Source organism: Phyllobates terribilis, unplaced genomic scaffold (assembly GCF_046119375.1).
Source record: "Phyllobates terribilis strain yellow unplaced genomic scaffold, ASM4611937v1 Scaffold_5__5_contigs__length_657084704, whole genome shotgun sequence".
NCBI lineage: Eukaryota > Metazoa > Chordata > Amphibia > Anura > Dendrobatidae > Phyllobates > Phyllobates terribilis.
In genome coordinates, this window is record NW_027362765.1 from 391,829,543 (window position 1) to 391,850,285 (window position 20,743).

The 20,743-nt window shown below is 39.5% G+C and overlaps 1 protein-coding gene across 2 annotated transcripts in view; it reads right to left on the bottom strand.

The window, feature by feature from the left end:
* Positions 1 to 1,114: 1,114 nt before the first annotated feature.
* The window catches only part of SFRP5 (secreted frizzled related protein 5), a 128,743-nt gene continuing 109,114 nt past the window's right edge, over positions 1,115 to 20,743 (bottom strand). For both annotated transcript variants that reach the window (XM_073684988.1, XM_073684987.1), the window contains one exon: positions 1,115 to 5,474. In XM_073684988.1, coding sequence (XP_073541089.1) covers positions 5,128 to 5,474 — 347 coding nt within the window. In that variant the 3' untranslated portion in view covers positions 1,115 to 5,127. The remainder of the gene's footprint in view (positions 5,475 to 20,743) is intronic.

Below are 20,743 nucleotides of genomic sequence, written 5' to 3' on the forward strand. Positions count from 1 at the left end.
TATCTTATATCTATTATCTATCTGTTATCCATCTATTATCTATCTATCATATACTGTATATTCTATCTATTATCTATTAATCTTTTATCTATCTGTTGTCTATCTATTATCTATCTATCTATCTATCTATCTATCTATCTATCTATCTATTATATATCTTCTATCTATTACCTATCTATTTATTTCTTAATATTGTACCATGGTCATAGTTATAGGAGTTTTCAGGTAGCTGTCACCATGTATTATTATTGGCTCTTACCTGTTACATATTGTGTTTTTGGACCTTGGAAACATACATTTCCGCCTCTGAATTCTTCTATTTGGACCCATAACCATCTATTCCAGCATTTTCTTTCAAGTTACAACCAGTCGGCCATAACTTCATTGATGAGACATAATCAAAGCCAATGCTCCAAGTAACGACAGATCGCATTATGTTTTAGCAAATGAAATAATTTACTTTAAAACTTGATAAAGTCACACAATATTACATGATTGAAATTAATTTGTAAGGGACAGAGTCAGTTGTGAAGTACAATGCAGACTTTACATAGTAGTACCATTGTGGAGGTGAACATGCATGGGACCTGAGGTTACAGCTGATGAGACATAGCTGCTCATGTTCTGTATGGAGTGAACCTCACATCTCAATGTATTAGATACATAATGACATTCTTAATAAAATATTTGAATATAAACATTTACATGTAAGAACAGCGCTTGTGGGGCATAGTTTTCCAAAAATAATGGATTAATATTGGCCAAAAATATTGCGCATCAAAAGTAGAGAGACCATGCAGCTGCTAGGGGGGCCTTGGAAAATGAAGTCCAGCCCTGGTTTAAGCGGTGGGTAGTGAGAGCCTGGACAGGACGCTCCTCCCCTGAGGAGCTGACCAGGAATAGGGAATAGGTCCGACAGTTATAGAAAGGGTATAGAAACACCAAATCATTTAGTCTTGAGTGGAAAAACCAGGCTCCATTCTGGGGGCCACATTTTGTGCACTGCTATAGACCCCACTACTTTTCTGTGAATGTTACTAAAGCTTGTAGAGATCTTACCAATCAACCATAATTTACTTTAAATCACAAATTAAATACATTTTCGAGCCGTGGGTACAATCAAAAATCCTTAGAAAACAAATTTATTAGAATATCGTATACATTATTACCGTTTTAAATTATTTCATTCATCACAAACCAATCACATTGTGGAAACACAAACTCTTACGATTACGTTCTATACTGATGCCGCACCGTCATTGTAGAGTCACAAGGGAAAGAGGTGGAGGGTTCGAGGCAAAGGCGGTGAAGAGGAAGATCTTGACCCAATAGATGTTAGGTGCAAACATAAGATAATTTGGCTTTTCTTCTAGATGTAGTTTTGCTTTTACTGTAAAACATGAAGTGTCTTCAAAAAGTAGACTAGAAGATTTCTTGACATAGTCCAAGGCTCATACAATAGAGGCAACCACTTTGTTATGCTACTGTATGAGTTGGGAAAGTGGTCCAGCTAAAAATTGACCCTATAACACATGTTGTTAAGTTTGTGGACCTCAAAAAAACAGAAAGGTCCAAGTCTTATGGCACCCTCTATTCCTACAAAAGTCAGGATCATGGCTCATACAATAGAGGCAACCACTTTGTTACTCTGCTGTTTGAGTTGGGGAAAAGGGGCTCCAGCTAAAACTGACTCTATACCACCTGCTGTTAGGTTTGTGAACCTAAAAAAAAGTCAGAAAGGTCCAAGGATCATGGTGCCCTCTATTGCTACAAAAGTCGGGATCCTGGCTCATACAATAAAGGCAACCATTTTGTTACGCTGCTGTTTGAGTTGGGGAAAAGGGGCTCCAGCTAAAATTGACCCTTTAATACCTGCTATTAGAGTTGTGGACCTTATAAAAGCAGAAAGGTCCAAGACACATGGTGGCCTCTATTCCTGCAAAAGTCAGGATCCAGAGTCAGACCCTCCTATTCCAGATAAGGAATATAACCTAAAAGAGTACCCAGTGGGTGGCCCATTTCAAATTTGGTTATGAGGGTTCATGTTTCTTTTTGTAGCTCCTGAAATAGACTTTAAGGGTATGTGCACACTGAGTTTTTTTAATGAGTTTTTGGAGTGAAAAGTGAGCAGTAACTCCAAATTTAGTAAGAGTTTTGTATTTTTAGGAGGATTTGGAGCGTTTACACTCGGTTTCAGCTCAGTTTTTCCTCCAAAAACTCCACGAAAAAGTTAGTGTGCCCATAGCTGTAGATATTTTTGTTTCTTTTGCCTTTCTCAAAAAAGTACCTAGGCTTCTATACACCTCAATGTTACACGAGTAATAATAATGTGAATGAGGTCTAGGGAAAAAAATAGCCTAAAAAATTGTGGACAGATGTATCAAATTTGTAAGGACTGTATTTAATATAGAGAAAACTAAAATTAATTGCTAAAGACTGTATATATTTTTTTTTAGAATGATTGGGCCTTTATTTTTTTGGGTGGGGTAGGGTTAATTTGTTCTGTTCTTTCCCTTAGTTTTTAGCACCGACACAAAAAAATTCTGGATGTGACAACACATCCAATGACGTTACCGTGGATGTAATTATCACAATTATGTCCTGTGATTGGCACCCATGGTCATCTAGTATAACATCTCCATGGACTAGGGAACAGAAGGAGCAGATTCGAATGTGCGAAAACCAGATGTAACAATTTTGGGATCTGCTTACCTACAGTTGTTTTATCCAGCGGAAGAGATGAGCAAATTGATTTCCAATAATGGTACCAAAAATTTTGCATTTGCCAGAATCTAAATTTTGTTGCAATTTGATTGCGTAAATTCTGAGGGTCTTGGAAGGAGTTAATAAAAAAAAACATACTTACTTCTCCACAGTCCTCCCCATACCTCTCCCAACCCATGATGGTCCTCCTCTGTCTTCTATCTTCTACTTTCCGGATCTTAGGTTCTGTCAGTCTCCACTGGGTCTCACTCCATTATGTCATTGACAATAATCTGTGCGCCATGGTTCACATGACCTGATGCATTAACGTCAGTAGCATGCTTTGCACCCCAAGAGACAACGTGGTGCCTAGAGAAGAATGGCAGCCTTGGAGACAGAGAAAGAAGATAGGGGATGGTAGAGTGAAGGCAGAGGAGCCAATTGGAGGACCGGCATCTGCGAGAAAGGTATAGGGAGGGCCAAGGAGAGGTGACATTCCCGACAATTTATTCAGCGCAAATCAAATTTCCCCGCTGATTTAGAGCTAATCTGACAAATTCGAATTTAGTCAGGACCCCAGATTTGCTCATGTCTATCCAGCATCCCTAATAATTCACATGAAGGTCATCACACAAGGCAAAAATCAAATATGGCCAAGTTTGATATTTCCGAATAGATTTGTTCCCCCATATTCGTTCTTTAGCAGACCCTGACAACAATGGTGGGATCCATGGACAATGTTAATAGACAGCTCAACATTTTTTTTTTTACTGTTCAGTCCCATCAGCCCAGAAATCCAAAGTAGCAACATCGTTCTTGTAGGATTTGACCATTAGGTGTAGACCTTAATATTTGGTTTCCTAGAGTTCCTGCAAATGACCCCATTGTCCAGTATCACACAACCTTAATACCATTTTTTTTCAAATTTTTGGAGGAGGCATTTGCTAATCTGTGTCGTAGATGTATTTTGCTTCTTCATGCCAAGTGCTATCAAGGAGGCAAGTAAAAAATGCCTTTGCGCCTAAATCTTATGTTTGTTCCATAATGGAGGTCTACAGGTCCCTCTCCGCAGTTACTGCAGCGTTAGCAAATGATAAAGGCTTTTCTTATAGGTGTCAGACAGGGTTATGAACAAGATCTGTACCTTTCTGTTCTAAAAATGGGGTTCGGGATGGGGTGCTTTGTCCAGTTGACAAGAGTCGAGTGTTGCCAAATATATGTGCCTGTTGCTCATACCCCTGTCCTTATAGGAATAGACAAGTTTCAACCACTGTATTCCTTTTAACTAAAGAGTCTTACAGTCAATGAAAACAATTATTAAAATGGGCTTATAACAGTTAAAAATAATAAAAGGGGTCCTCTGCAGATCCTGCTCTTTACCCAGTCCTTGCTGGTCTTTGTTATCTGGACCCATCCTTGTCACATGGACAATGACTAGAAAGGTCTACTGAGGTGGGTCACCACTTTGGCCACTAATTGGCTGAATGTGCATTTCTAGTGTGCCAAGTATGGGATCAGGAAATAGAGTCCAGGGACACAGTTGGGACCAGATGAGCTCCAGAATGGGACATGTGGAGGATCGTTTTATTGTTGTTGACTGGTCAAAGCTCTTCTAAGAATAGTTTCCATAGGCTGAAAAACTCTTGTAAACTTTTGTTATTTTTGTTAAAACTCCTAAAGTTTTCTTACTAGAAAGAGATAGAACTGGGTGGTTGGTGGCCAAAGATGATGAAGACCCTGAGCGATATCCTCTTTAACCTGGGCCGTGACAGCTTGCACCACCTTACTCTTAGTGGATGTGGGCTCCCTAATCCTGCCCGGCCCCACGAAAACTCTTATGCCCTGTAGATATGCCCATGTCCCCAGCTCTAGGTTGAAACTATTCATTGCAAGTAAAGAAACAATATTAATGGCCGTGTTCATATCTGTTATCGGTGAATATATATTCATGTAGTGAAGTTTCCTGGCATAAGAATCTGACGTCAGACTGTGATTTATTACAGAGCGTTTTCCCAGTCACGACTCCGCCACTTTCCTGTAAATACTATATTTTGCTTTTTGTCGGCTTAAGTCTTAATTCATTTTGCCGTAGGGAATGATAAATTGCTGATTTGTGAGACATAAACCTATTGTTCCAGGTATTTTCCTAAGCCTTGTACATTGTGTTTCCAATCAAATCTCTGCATTCAAAGTCCGTTCTTTCCCCATTTACCGTGTCTGTCTTGCGATGATCACATTCTTCACCCTCTCAGCCATATCATTCAGTATGACTACCCTAGTAACTCATATTTTATTTTATTTATTTTTTATTCGAAGCTGAGTATGCTATGTTACTGCTATTGCTAAAAATATAAAGTCCATTTGGTAAGGCTAGGTGAAGGCATCACAAGAAAAAAAAAAAAGTTCTCAGATATTATCGATCCTTTAGCGGAAGGAACCTATGTGTGCGCCGTGAGAAAGGGACTCGGAACACGGATAGGAGAACATGAAGTTCACCGCGTACTTCATGTCTTTGCTTTTCTTGTCCCACTTGTAGATGGCGGTAAGCAAAAGCTTATTTTCTACCTTCCGGCCCATAATTAGAAAGCTCCCACTCAAGTTGTCCAGTTGAGGACATTGACATTCCACCGCGTTCTTAATGTACAAGACGAGTTTGCGGAACTCCTTCCTCTTGAGTTTTCCAGCTTTTAGAACCTTCTTCTTCTTCTGGGCCGCTATGAGCTTCAGGTCTCCGTTCTCAATCTTCACCTCTTTGATTCGCATCCGTAGAACTGGAATGAATTCAAGAAAATAAATAAGTCAGTCTCGCTGGATAGTTAAGTGCATACGTCACCAAGTGTTTGAGTTGCTGTCTATTTTGCTTATCTTGAAAGTAATTCGTACTGTTTTAAGTAAAAGAAGTAAAAAAAAAAAAAAGAAGCAAAAACAAAGTGCTTTGTAAGGTACGGTCAACGTGCCAAAATATTACATAATGGTGAGCGTGAAGCCTCTGGTGGTATACATTCCCTAATGTTCCCTCTACTTCTGGATTAGGAGTAGTTTTTTTTGTAGTCGTTGGGAAGAGATTTGACTTTTTGATGTATTTGTTGAGATACATTGTGATGGAAACCTCGATCTGAATACAAGTATGTTGTAGACAAGTCCTATCGTCATTGTGGGTTTTTTTTCTTAGTTTTTCAGCCCTTTCAAAGGTAACGAGAAACCTCTAGAATTGCTTCAACTCACTTTTGAAATAAAGGGGTTTTCCAGATTTAACATATTGATGTGATGACCACAGATGAGCGAATAACTTCGAGTGGAATTGAAGCCTACAAAAATCAGCATTTGCCAAAATGTGAATTATTTGTAATTTGCTTCTACACAGGTTCATCAAAATGGTGTATGTTGGCCGCCATTTTTCTGAATCCTAAAAGGATATCAACATGAAAAAAAATTACTTATACTCACCTTATTGCTCACTTCTCCATACCATCCGCTCCTCACCGTTACTTGACCTCATCGCTTCTTCAGATCGCTACCGCTCAAATTGACTTCCATCAACCTTCTCACGTTGGGCTCGGATTTCCAGGTTTGATTAGGCCTGGGAGGGTTCTGCACACGTGCGCGCAAAGTCATGGCGCATACTATAACGTCCTGATGTCATGATCTTTGGCGCGCATGCGCAGAACCCTCCTGGACCTCATCATGCCTGGAAGACCGAGCTGCGTGAATTCAATGCGAGCAGTGGCAATCTGAAAATGCGAAAGAGCGGAGGGGCTGGAGAGCGGTGAGGTGAGTATAAGTATTCCTTATCATTTTTGCATCTTATGTTTATTATGTATTGGGGTCTGGACAGAGTCCAGCGCATAATAAGGGACATTAAATTTCTGGAGAATAACTTTTCCGCAAATCGAATTTCATTGGAAAATCCGCGGGAACAGGAAAGTTCGAATGTTTCCTCATCTGTTCAACTCTAGTGATGACCTATCCTGAGAGACAGATCGGAGGGTGTCCAATGCTCGACACCTCCACTGATCCGCTGTTTTAGCTCTCAAAGCTGCAGTACCTGAGAATGGCCACTACACAGTGAATGGAGCTGTGCTGCTTTCGCTCCAGTCATTCACTGTTTACACCTGGCTCCTGCGGGGGCTGTTCGGCAGGGGTGTCGGACCCTCACTGATCTGCTATTGATTATCTATCCCTGGGATCAACTCCTTCAGCATAGGGTCTCCTTATCTCTATATGAAAGTGTAAAGTTGTTGCAAGTGGTGTCTTTTGCTCTGTAGGACCTGTCCTGTCCTGCATTAGAAAGGCAATCCACTGATTTGAATGGACAGTGTGTAATACTTTTCTTCCCCTGTGGTGGCACTGCTTAGAAATGGAACACTAGCTGCCTTGTTTTCTAATAGATTACAGCTGATCGCGGAGGATCCCAGCAGTGGAACTTTTTGTGTTCAGTAACCCCCTTAATCTGGAGAAAGAAAAATACTGTAGCTTGGGATCATTACGTTTCTTTAAAAACCCAAAATGAAATATTTAATTGCTATAAAATAACGCCAAGGCTTAGGAAACTTCATCAAAACTATTTTAAAGGAAAACTACAACAAGTTCTACAAACCCCTTGAAACTAAAATATAAAAAAACAATACTTTGACACTTAACAAGAACTTCATATTTTCTCCGCAAAGTTTCCTTACCGGTATCAGACGGAGCATCCCAATGGTCAAAACTGATAGTCTATGCTAAGATAAGATTGTGGCGGTCCTTCAAGACACAAAGTTCCGGCTGCCCCTTCTTTCAGCAGATTTGCGGGGGTGGCCGGAGTTGCACCACCACCGCCACGTATCTGGTATTGATGGTAAACCCTAAATCATTATTGTAGTTTTAGAAAATACCCTTAAAGGAGGATGAAAGTTGAAAAAACCCAGCAGCACTTCTCCTATGACATTTCTGTGGTGTGTGGCTCGACCACCGTAAATCCAATGTAAATGAACACACAAAATTACGGCAGACTTGTCTGGCCCGTGTTTTCTCTCCTTTGGTACGTGGCCATGTTTTACCAAAGATTTATGGGAAAATAATAGTAGATCCCACTTAACCATTGCCCACAATTTTGGAGGAAGTCCCAGTTTAATCCCATGAATTGGATACTTTGTCTTGTTTCTTGAATTTGCACTTATAGAAAGTCCTTATACCTTACATCTGCGGCCCGCACAACCAGATATCTTACACATACTCCGTTTATCTCGGATGTATGAGTCTATAGTGAGACGTCACATTATGTTGAAGTCAGACTTACCAGTTGTCTGTAAACTCCTCGATGTTCTGAAACAAATAGAAAACTTTTTCCTACTTCTACTTAATTGTGAAAATTCTCATTTAACAACGCATAGTAAATGTTCCTAATGTGTTCATTTCATTAAATTGAACTATAACCATATATCACTTTTACATCACATCCAAACACCTTTGGATGTTTCTTTTTTTTCTTACAGAAATGCATGTAGTTTTAGCAATTGGGTTTTCTTAAAAATTTTTGCACCGAACAACCTTTGTGTTGCACTGTTTATTGCTGGCTGAAGAATGAGTTTACTGAGAATCCATCAGTGAGTTCAATTTGAAGCACCAATGGGAGAGTTTCTAACTCTTATTTGTGTTTTTTTTTAAGCTACTCTCAGCTGATTTTGGATCACAGACCACATCAAAATTGAATGTGCAAAGAGTGCAAAATTTTTAATGAAACTAAATTTGCAATTAAGTGAAAAAAATTGCAACCAGAAGTGGACAATCCCTTTAATTAAAGGGATTGTCTAGGACTAAGATATTGATGACGTTCTTAGCCCGACACCCAGCTGAAACCTGGAGCTGTCACTGAAGAAAGTTGACAAAGCTCCCATTGAAGTGAATGTGATCTGAGCTGCAGTAATAAATAAAGACTTCAACAGAAATGTTCATACTTTTTCCAAAATTTACGGTGATCGTCATTAACAAATTAGCTCAAAGGATTTATCTGAATGTATGAGTGAACCAAAGCAATGGTGACTTCTATCCAATGTTGTCAAGGCAAAACTCAGTTTTATTGCAGTATTTTGCTTGCTTAGTCTGAAGTCTACAAGGATTACAAGGGCTTGTTCACACTTTGTGTTTTTGCTGCTTTTTTGTAGTGTGTTTTTCAAGGTTAAATTAATGCAGCACTTTACAGAATCGGCAAAGTGAATGAGATTATTTCTGAAATTTCACGCACTTGCTTGTGGATTTGAACCATTAGGTCAATAGAAGAATCGGCGGCAAATACTGGAATGCTGGCAGGAAAAACGCTGCGTAAAATACCTGCATTTTTGTTGCGTTTTTTATGTGTGCGTTTTTTTTCCCCACTCCTTTGAATGGGTAAAAAAATGGTGCAAAAATGCTGAAAGAATTGACATGAAACTGCTTCTGATCTGCAAGGAAAAAATAAGCACCGAGATTTCAGAAATCTGCTTCACTCGCTGATACTGTCAATGTGCCGAAAAAAATTCACCAAAAACATGACGTGCACACATACTTTTAAAGTGTTTTTTTGTTTTGTTTTGGTTTAAATCTAAAAAAATGCAGTTGAAAAGGCATCAAAATGATTGTAAAAATACTACAAAATTGCGATAAAAATGAGCATATTTTTACTCTGCATTTTTCCTGCCAACACTGTTTTATGGTGCAGAAAATTCTGCTGCAAATGCTCAATGTGTGCATGCACTCTTATAGGTTTTTGGAGGGAACTTCCACTCCTTAAAGGGGTTATCCAGGACTATTTAATTTTTTTTTTTTACAATATACTATTTATTTTTTTGCTAATTACCCCTGTTGTGCTCGGCACTAATCTGTCGGCTCAGAACGGTCACAGACTGTTCCTGCCAGTGATTCTCTCATTCTCTGTTGACAGGGCGTGACTGCTAATGTCATGCTGATTGACAGCTGGATCCCAGCTGCCTAACTGCGGGGAGCTGACTGTCAATCAGCATGACATCAGAAGTCACGCCCCATCAACAGAGCAGAGCGGAAGAGAAAGAAGAGCTGCTCTATTGACGTGGAGCAGCTGAATAACCGTCAGGAAGGCACTGGGTAGACAAGGCAGGTAGTTACCTCTGCTTGCAATTACCTGTTACGTTTTAGGCCCATAGTAAAAAAAAAAAATAAATAGTCCTGAACAACCCCTTTAAGGTGAGCAGCTGAACATGGAATCAGATTATCTCTCTCCTAGAAGGAAAGCGGATTATCCCAATATTGAAGATAGTTATCTTGTAAGTGAATGTCTGTCCTTTTAATGAGCCCCACAATATGACTTGAAATATATTAGCCAAGCACCATACTAAAGTAAGCTCAAAACAGCTGCCTGTACAGAGCAGTCTAGCTTGGTATTGACTTAGTTAAGAGGATCATTATCTCCAATAGGTGGCACTAGAGAGACATATTTTTTTCCTTTTGGAAGAGTGCTAATTTGCATGCAATAATAAGCATTTTTTTTAATTAGTTGGTTTTGAGGGTTAATACATTTTTTAAAAATCATTTTTTTTTCTTATACATATCATTTATATTTTATTTATTTAAACTCATTTATTTAGATTATTATTTTTTAATTGGTTGATTTTGAGGGTTTATTTTTCAATATTTTGTTTAAATATTATTATTATACATATTATTATCTTTCATTTATTTAATCTTATTTATTCAGCGTATTATTTATTTAACTAGTTGATTTTAAGGGGTAAAAATTTTTTTTATATTTTTTTAAAATATTATTATTATAAATATTCTTTATATTTGATTTATTTAAACTTATTTGTTCAGATTATTATTTATTTATTTAGTTGATTCTAAGAGTATTTTTTTCATATATATTTTTAAATATTATTATTATACATTGTTATATTTAATTTATTTAAACTTATTTATTTAGATTATTATTTATTTAACTAGTTGATTTTGAGGGTTAATTTTTTTTATATACAGTTGCTTACAAAAGCATTAACCCCCTTCTGCATTTTCCATGTTTTGCTACCTCACAACCTGGAATTTCACAGTTTTTTAGGGTTTGCTTCCGTTCATGTAAAGAACATGCCTGAAAACTTCAGTATGTATAACTATTCCCCCACCTAAAGTCAGTACTTTGTAGAGCCTCTTTTGCGGCAATTACAGCTGCAAGTTGCTTTGGATAAGTCTCTATGAGCTTTCCACATCTGGCCACTGGGATTTTTGCTCATTCCTCAAGGAAAAACTGCTCCAGCTCCTTTAAGTTAGATTCTTTCCTCTTGTGAACATCGATCTTCATGTCTGACCACAGATTCTCAATTGGATTAAGGTCTGGGCTTTGACTAGGCCACTCCAAAACATATACACGCTTTCCCTTACACCACTCGAGTGTTGCTTTAGCACTATGCTTTGGGTCATTGTCTTGTTGGGAGGTGAACCTCCGTTTCAGTCTCAAATCATTGACAGACAGACTGAAACAGGTTTTGCTTAAGAATATCCCTATATTTCGCACCATTCATCTTCCCCTCAACTTGGACCATTTTCCTTGTACGTACTGCCAAAAAAAATCCCCACAGAATGATGCTGCCACCACCATGTTTCACTGTGGGGATGGTGTTCTTGGGGTGATGAGCTGTGTAGGTTTGGCACCAGACATAGTGGCCTTAAAGTTCAATTTTGGTCTCCTCTGACCACAGCACCTTCCTCCATACATTTGAGGAGTCTCCCACATGTCTTTTGGCAAACTCAAAACAAGCCTTACAATTTTTGTGTGTAAGTAAAGGCTTTTTTTCTGCCTACTCTCCCATAAAGGCCACCTCTATGGAGTGTACGGCTTATTGTAGTCGTATGGATAGATGCTCTAGTCTCTGCTTGGGAACTCTGCAGCTCCCTCAGGGTTACCTTAGGTCTCTGTGCTGCCTCTCTGATTAATGCCCTCCTTGCCCGGGCTGAGAGTTTTGGTGGGCGCCCTCTCTTGGCAGGTTTCTTGTGGTGCCATGTTCTTTCCATTTGATGATAATGGATTTGATGGTGCTCCGGGGATCATCAGAGATTGGGATATTTTTTTATAACCCAACCTTGACTTGTACTTCTCAACAACGTTGTCCCTGATTTGTTTGGCGATCTCATTAGTCTTCATGCTGTTGTTTGGTTAGTGGTGCATCTTGCTTAACCCCTTTATGACCTATGACGCATAGGTGCGTCATAGGTCGGCTTCCCCTTTTTGGTGCGGGCTCCGGTGCTGAGCCCACAACTTTTCAGGCACATGACAGCTGATTTCATAGCTGTGTGGTGGGTCCCCAAAGCAACTGATAAGGTAAATTCATATGCTTTAAATAATGAAATGAATATCAATTTATCAATATTGATAAATATTGATGTTTCCTGCTGTATCAAATGTATTTCTTTTATTCTGGTGTATTAGCACATGATTTTTGGGCACTGTAAACAATCACGCATACAACCTTAAATGTATTATACTTTCTATTAGCAAGCCCAATGTTGGCAAGTTTGCTCTGTTATGAACCTGGACAGATATACTGTCCTGAGGATAGGATGTAATCAAATAACTATATGATTATATGATTCATTGACATATCCCTAAATGGGTTTACAAGCGATGACTGATTACTAGGCATAATTTGTCATGCCCATATCAATGTATGTATACATATTCCTCAGATGATTATATGAAATATCTATTCTTTAAAAATATTGGTTATATTTATGCTGCAAGGATAGTCTATTATTAAGCATATATTCTTTTTTTTTTTTTTTTTTTTACCACCGAGGTGTACCCACCAGTGCCTTACCAGTGGTAAACTCACTTTTTTATATGTCTTCTGATTGTGTTTTTTTTTCATAAAATTTATTAATAAAATGTGAATTTTTTTTTAACACTTTGGCCTCTATTTAAAGCTATTTTCTTTGGAGATTGTTATTTAAAAAAATATTTTTTTTAATATATATATTTTTTTTACATTTTATTATTATTTATTTTTTATTTATTTAAACCAATTTATTTAGCTTATTTATTTTATCGTTTCTACACTGATATATAAAACTTTTCCCCCTTATTTTTTTTTTTATTCGTAAAAATGTTGAAATTTTAATTCTAAAAGGGCTTGCACATAAAATCGTGCCTGCATAACTATCTAAAAAATTTGGATTTGGAAGAGTTAATGAAATCCAGGTGTCTGCCCGATATGGCTTAGCGCTCTCACATGCTCCGTGCACCCTTTTATTTAAATAAGCAAATTTACGTTCACGGGTCAGCGCTTCATAAAGTCTCGCTTTCATTACCTACATCTTGAACAAGCTGATCTTTGGCGCTGACAAGGCAATACACTTGTGCTATTGTGAGTCTCCAGACTGAAGTCGCCCAGCTGGACATATCCAGGAGTGACAGCTTCTTACTTATTCGTCTTCCAATTCATTACACTTTAACTAATATTCATCCATCTTGGCGGCGTAAAGGAGAAATGACTGTGTGGTCTGTTACCGCTGAACATGGTCCTTGCCTTCTTAGTCTTCTGCCAAAACTCCGAGCCAAGGTCCAGTTTTCCAGCTCATATTATTAATGGCTGCCCTCACGTCCTAGGTGAATATTAAAAGTAACCTTGTCTGGGTTTGCAACGCAAATAGTCCTTTGGCCAAATCCCACTTTTGCTATCAGAGTTCCAATAGGAAGGTGATAGTTTCCCGAGGCTTCAACTGTCGAAATTTGCAAGTAACCCTCATATTCCAAGGGGTTGAATTTGGACAGGTCAACGTATGATGCGTGCCAAGCTCCCGAAAGACCTCCCGTACTGAATGCTGTTTGCACCCTCTAAATAATCACTCGTAACCTTGTAGAGGTGGTCTGAGAGCTACTGTATCATCCCTGAATTTGTGAACTCGGGCTTGGATTTTAATGGTCTACATTTTTGTAGATATTGACTTACAGGAGACACATACAACGCTACTGGTTGGAGAAGGTTAGAAAAATGGTTGATTTAGGTTATGTGTGGGACTGCAGCTAAGGGCTCGTGCACATGATCGTATTTTCAGTCCAAGTGCGATTCGACAAAACATCGGATCGCACTTGGACCAATACTACACAAAAAAGAAAATCAGACAATGTGAACTGAGGTCTAAGATGGCAGACATACAAGAAACAGAGGCATGTTCACACTAGCAAAAAAGAAAAAAAGAAGCAAGACAAAATTATATCTCATACCCTACCATAATTATATATAAATGTAAAGCAAAGTTGCATAATAAATATAGGGTACTTAGTGAACTATTTTTGATCAAAAAAAGTATACAAGCCGTCCCACCAGCGGCAAGGTGACCCTAAATTGGGACGGTACCTATACTGCCTATATTAAAAACCTTACTGTATATCAAAGTTGAAGTAATGCATATAAAAGGGCAGACAAATAGGACCGGGTCCCAACTCCAGACCACCTAGGCCCGCGGTAAGCTACATATATACCAATCAGCTCAACAAAGGGCATGCCACACCCTTAAATTGCACAGAATGCAAACAAGTCAAAAAAACAGACAATGTGAACTGAGGTCTAAGATGGCAGACATACAAGAAACAGAGGCATGTTCACACTAGCAAAAAAGAAAAAAAGAAGCAAGACAAAATTATATCTCATACCCTACCATAATTATATATAAATGTAAAGCAAAGTTGCATAATAAATATAGGGTACTTAGTGAACTATTTTTGATCAAAAAAAGTATATTGACTTGTTTGCATTCTGTGCAATTTAAGGGTGTGGCATGCCCTTTGTTGAGCTGATTGGTATATATGTAGCTTACCGCGGGCCTAGGTGGTCTGGAGTTGGGACCCGGTCCTATTTGTCTGCCCTTTTATATGCATTACTTCAACTTTGATATACAGTAAGGTTTTTAATATAGGCAGTATAGGTACCGTCCCAATTTAGGGTCACCTTGCCGCTGGTGGGACGGCCTGTATACTTTTTTTGATCAAAAATAGTTCACTAAGTACCCTATATTTATTATGCAACTTTGCTTTACATTTATATATAATTATGGTAGGGTATGAGATATAATTTTGTCTTGCTTCTTTTTTTCTTTTTTGCTAGTGTGAACATGCCTCTGTTTCTTGTATGTCTGCCATCTTAGACCTCAGTTCACATTGTCTGGTTTTTTGACTTGTTTGCATTCTGTGCAATTTAAGGGTGTGGCATGCCCTTTGTTGAGCTGATTGGTATATATGTAGCTTACCGCGGGCCTAGGTGGTCTGGAGTTGGGACCCGGTCCTATTTGTCTGCCCTTTTATATGCATTACTTCAACTTTGATATACAGTAAGGTTTTTAATATAGGCAGTATAGGTACCGTCCCAATTTAGGGTCACCTTGCCGCTGGTGGGACGGCTTGTATACTTTTTTTGATCAAAAATAGTTCACTAAGTACCCTATATTTATTATGCAACTTTGCTTTACATTTATATATAATTATGGTAGGGTATGAGATATAATTTTGTCTTGCTTCTTTTTTTCTTTTTTACAAAAAAGAAAATATAGGACCCGCACACCGTTAGCCAATATACTAACATATACATACAAGGTGCGTCAGCACACTGTGACTAGGGAATACATGAACTCCAATATTGCTGCAAATGTTAAAAACATAAAGATACTTAGTGCGCTTTTTCATCAAAGAGCGCAAAACCAATCCAACCACGTCAAGGTGACCTTTTAATATGGATGGTCCCTAGCCACTAAATGTCTTACCTCTCTATGTGCCAAAAAAGCTTCATGTAAATGGGGAGTGAAAAGGAAACCAGGCATAGCTCCCCATTAAAATATTATGTGGGAAAAATGGGTGGATAAGGGTGCATAGCCATGGAGGGGGCCAAACCCTCCGATATGTACTGCACAATACCTGGTTTCCTTTTCACTCCCCATTCGCATGGGGCTGTTTTGGCAAATAGGGAGATATGTTAACTAAGTATCTTTACGTTGTTAACATCGGCAGCAATATTGGAGTTTATGTATTCATTAGTTGCAGTGTGCTGGCGCATCGTGTATGTATGTGGCAGTATATTGGCCACATAGCATATTTGTGCACCTTTGCATTAATTTAATACCAAAGGTGTGCGGGCCCTATTTTCTCTTTTATGCCTAGTGCATGTCAGGGTGTATGGCCCCCTCCAGGGCTCAGCGTGCTTATCCACCTATCTTTCCCTCATAAGGTTTTAATGGGGTGCTACGCCTGGTTTCCTTTCACTCCCCATTCACATGAGGCTGTTTTGGCACAAAGAGAGGTAGGACTTTTAGTAGCTAAGGACCATCCATATTAAAAGGTCACCTTGACAAACTTGGACCAATGTTATTCAATGGGGCCATGCACATGTCCGATTTTTTCTCTCAAACCGAACTGGTCCAAGAAAAAATTGCAGCATGGAAGTCAATGAGTGCGTGGAAAACATCGGACTGCACTTGGATGACATCTGAATGCAGTTTGATTTTCTCAGACTAGCAGAATGGAGATGAAGACATTTTTTTTCCAACTTCTCCTCGTCCTTGAGAATCAGATCACACTGGGATCACACTCTGATCAAAGTGTGATTAGCATAATCGACCCAATTTTCTCGTGTGACCCCAGCCTCAGCCTCATTAACTTCACTGCTGCTTATCCCAGATGCAGAGGGGAGCTGTTTTCAAAGCAGCACGGTGTCTCAGTGGTTAGCACTGTTGCTTTGCAGCGCTGGGGTCTGGGGTTCAAATCCCACCAAGGACAACATCTGCAAGGAGTTTGTATGTTCTCCCCGTGTTTGTGTCAGTTTACTCCGGGTTCTCCAGTTTCCTCCCACATTCCAAAGACATACGGATAGGGAATGTAGATTGTGAGCCCCAATGGGGACAGTGATGTCTGTAAAGTGTGGTGGCATTAATGGCGCTATACAGTTATATGAAAAAGTTTGGGCACCCCTATTAATCTTAAGCTTAAAATTGGTGTTTTTGCAACAGCTATTTCAGTTTGATATATGTAATAACTGTTGGACACAGTAATGTTTCTGCCTTGAAATGAGGTTTATTGTACTAACAGAAAATGTGCAATCTGCATTCAAACAAAATTTGACAGGTGCATAAGTATGGGCACCTCACCAGAAAAGTGACATTAATATTTAGTAGATCCTCCTTTTGCAAAAATAACAGCCTCTAGTCGCTTCCTGTAGCTTTTAATGAGTTCCTGGATCCTGGATGAAGGTATTTTTGACCATTCCTCTTTACAAAACAATTCCAGTTCAGTTAAGTTTGATGGTCGCCGAGCATGGACAGCCCTCTTCAAATGATCCCACAGATGTTCAATGATATTCAGGTCTGGGGACTGGGATGGCCATTCCAGAACATTGTAATTGTTCCTCTGCATGAAAGCCTGAGTAGATTTGGATCGGTGTTTTGGATCATTGTCTTGCTGAAAGATCCATCCCCTGCGTAACTTCAACTTTATCACTGATTCTTGAACATTATTGTCAAGAATCTGCTGATATTGAGTGGAATCCATGCGTCCCTCAACTTTAACAAGATTCCCGGTGCCGGCATTGGCCACACAGCCCCAAAGCATGATGGAACCTCCACCAAATTTTACTGTGGGTAGCAAGTGTTTTTCTTGGAATGCTGTGTTTTTTTGCCGCCATGCATAACGCCTTTTTGTATGACCAAACAACTCAATCTTGGTTTCATCAGTCCACAGGACCTTCTTCCAAAAAGAAATTGGCTTCTCCAAATGTGCTTTTGCATACCTCAGCCGACCCTGTTTGTGGCGTGCTTGCAGAAACGGCTTCTTTCGCATCACTCTCCTATACAGCTTCTCCTTGTGCAAAGTGCGTTGTATAGTTGACCGATGCACAGTGACACCATCTGCAGCAAGTTGATGCTGCAGCTCTCTGGAGGTGGTCTGAGGATTGTCCTTGACTGATCTCACCATTCTTCTTCTCTGCCTTTCTGATGTTTTTCTTGGCCTGCCACTTTTGGCCTTAACAAGAACTGTCCCTGTGTTCTTCCATTTCCTTACTATGTTCCTCACAGTGGAAACTGACAGGTTAAATCTCTGAGACAGCTTTTTGTATCCTTCCCCTGAACAACTATGTTGACTAATCTTTGTTTTCAGATCATTTGAGAGTTGTTTTGAGGAGCCCATGATGCCACTCTTCAGAGGAGATTCAAACAGGTGAACAACTTGCAAGTGGCCACTTTAAGTAGCTTTTCTCATGATTGCATACACCTGGCTATGAAGTTCAAAGCTCAATGAGGTTACAAAACCAAAAAAAGTGCTTTAGTAAGTCAGTAAAAAGTAGGTAGGAGTATTTAAAACAAGAAAATGATAAGGGTGCCCATACTTATGCACCTGTCAAATTTTGTTTGAATGCAGATTGCACATTTTCTGTTAGAACAATAAACCTCATTTCAAGGCAGAAACATTACTGTGTCCAACAGTTATTACATATATCAAACTGAAATAGCTGTTGCAAAAACACCAATTTTAAGAAAACATTAAGCTTAAGATTAATAGGGGTGCCCAAACTTTTTCATATAACTGTATAATGAAGCAGCCACATATTTTTTTAACCCTTTTAAATACCAAATTAATCATAGACAGAACAAGTTGATCCATGATTTGGATCTGGATGGCAGCGCCCTCCTTTTGAGTAAAGTTGTTCTCATAGTACAGATCTCAAGGTCTCGCAGTCAAGTAAACTGAATAGTCAGTCCTGCCTCCTTTAAACTTGGCTTGATAAAAAGCTTTATTTTACCAGAAACTTTTCCAAAATTTGCCATTTGAGCCATAATAAATCTACACATCAGGGGCAAACATATCATTGGTCCAACCTGTGCAATCGAACAGGGGTCCAGGAGGTAAGGGGGCCACTACTACCTCCAAAGCTGGTGGAATTGTGCATTATGATGAGCTATTGGACTGCAAAGGGTCCATATATTGTTCTTGCACTTGGACCTTCTTCTGTCTGTGTCCGCCAGTGCTAAGAATTCAGCAAGTGCCATTCTACGTGAAATAATTTTGCCCAGAAGTGTCACACAGGCAGAAGAACAGTATATGGGCCCCTGTTTGTGCCTGTGACAAAAGCTGCTCATTGCTTTGGAGGTAGTAGAGGACCCTCTTACTTCTTGGACCCCCATGCAGCTGCACAGGTTGCACCAATGGTATGTCTGCCTCCGTGCCCCAGTCCAAGCAATATACTGATATGTTTCACATTTGGGAAATGGAGGGATATTTTTCCCATGCGTCTAAAATGAAAAATTAACCAGCCTTAACCCCTTTAACGCCCAATGACGGACACTGCACGTCATGAGCGGGTGTAAGTTAATGCTCCTTGCCGTGCAGTGTCCGTCATAGCTTTAAACTGTCACTGTGTGTAGACATGTAATGACATTTTCGTGCCGACAGCTGTCTGTTACAGCTGAGTGGCACGAGAAAGGGTGCAGGGACCCATGCCATTGGTCCCCCGCACCCAGATCGCTGCGATCGGTCGGTCAATTTGACTGACCGATCTCAACATGATCGCGAAGGAAATGCTGGAATATCAGCTCCTCCTGCCCGATCAGTGCCGGAGTTCAGCTCCGCCCCTGGCTGTTAACCCCCTGAATGCTGCGTTCGAGCGCGATCGCAGCATTCAAGAGGCAGGCAGAGGGACGGTTGCCGTGGTGACCTGGGGTCATCATGATGAACCCCAGGTCACGAAGCTACGGAAAGCTTCTGAAACCAAGCTCACAGCATGGTCTCAGAAGCTTTCACCATAGGTATAATGCACTGCAATCTACTGCATTGCAATGCATTATACCTGTGATCAAAGGTAAAAAAGTGAAAGTCCCATAAAGGGACAAAGTAAAAAAGTAAAAAAAAAATGGTAAAAGATTTTCCAAAAATATGTAAAAAAAATTTACATATATATTAAAAAAAAAAAAGGACACATATTTGGTATCGCCGCGTCCGGAACGACCCGACCTATAAAAGTGCCACATTAGTTAACCCCTTCAGTGAACGCCGTAAAAACGCCCCCCCCCCCAAAAAAAAATGAGGCAAATGATGCTTTATCATCATACCGCTGGAAAAAAGTAGAATAAAATGCAATAAAAAATACGAATATAAATAAAATTGGTACCGCTGAAAATGTCATCTTGTTCCACAAAAAAACAAGCCGCCATACAGCTCCATCAGCGGAAAAGTAAAAAAGTTATAGCTTTCGGAATAAAGCGATGCAAAAAAAAAATATTTTTTCTATAGAAGTTTTTATTGTTTAAAAGCGCCAAAACATAAAAAAAAACGCTATAAATATGGTACCGCTGTAATCGCACAGAACTGAAGAATAAAGCTACCGTATCAATTTTACCACACGCGGAACGGCATAAAAAAACAAACAAAAAACAATTACATAGTTACATAGTTTATAAGGCTGAAAAAAGACAAGCGTCCATCCAGTTCAGCCTATTTCTTGTGCACTGCAGCTATTCCGCTATTCCTATACCATGCGGTATAGGCTAATTTACATCATTGAGGAAAAATTCACTTCCCGACACCAATCTGGCAGTCAGATTAAATCCCTGGATTAATTAACTAAGCATAAGATGTAATTTTATTGTTCTCAAGAAAGGCGTCCAGGCCTCTCTTGAACTCATTAAGTGAGTTGGACATCACCACTTCCTCTCCCAGAGAGTTGCAGAGTCTCACGGCTCTGACCGTAAAGAATCCCCTTCTATGCTGGTGCAGGAACCTCCTTTCCTCCAGACGCATAGTGTGCCCCCTCGTCTTTGTCACCATCCTTGGTATAAACAGGTCATGGGAGAGATCTCTGTACTGCCCTCTGATGTATTTATACATGTTTATGAGGTCTCCCCTAAGCCTTCTCTTTTCCAATGTAAATAGGCCTAATTTTGACAACCTCTCTGGGTATTCTAGTCCCTCCATTCCCTTTATTACCTTAGTCGCCCTCCTTTGTACCCTCTCTAGCTCCAATATGTCTTTCCTGAGCACCGGAGCCCAGAACTGTGCACAATATTCTAAGTGCGGCCTTACCAG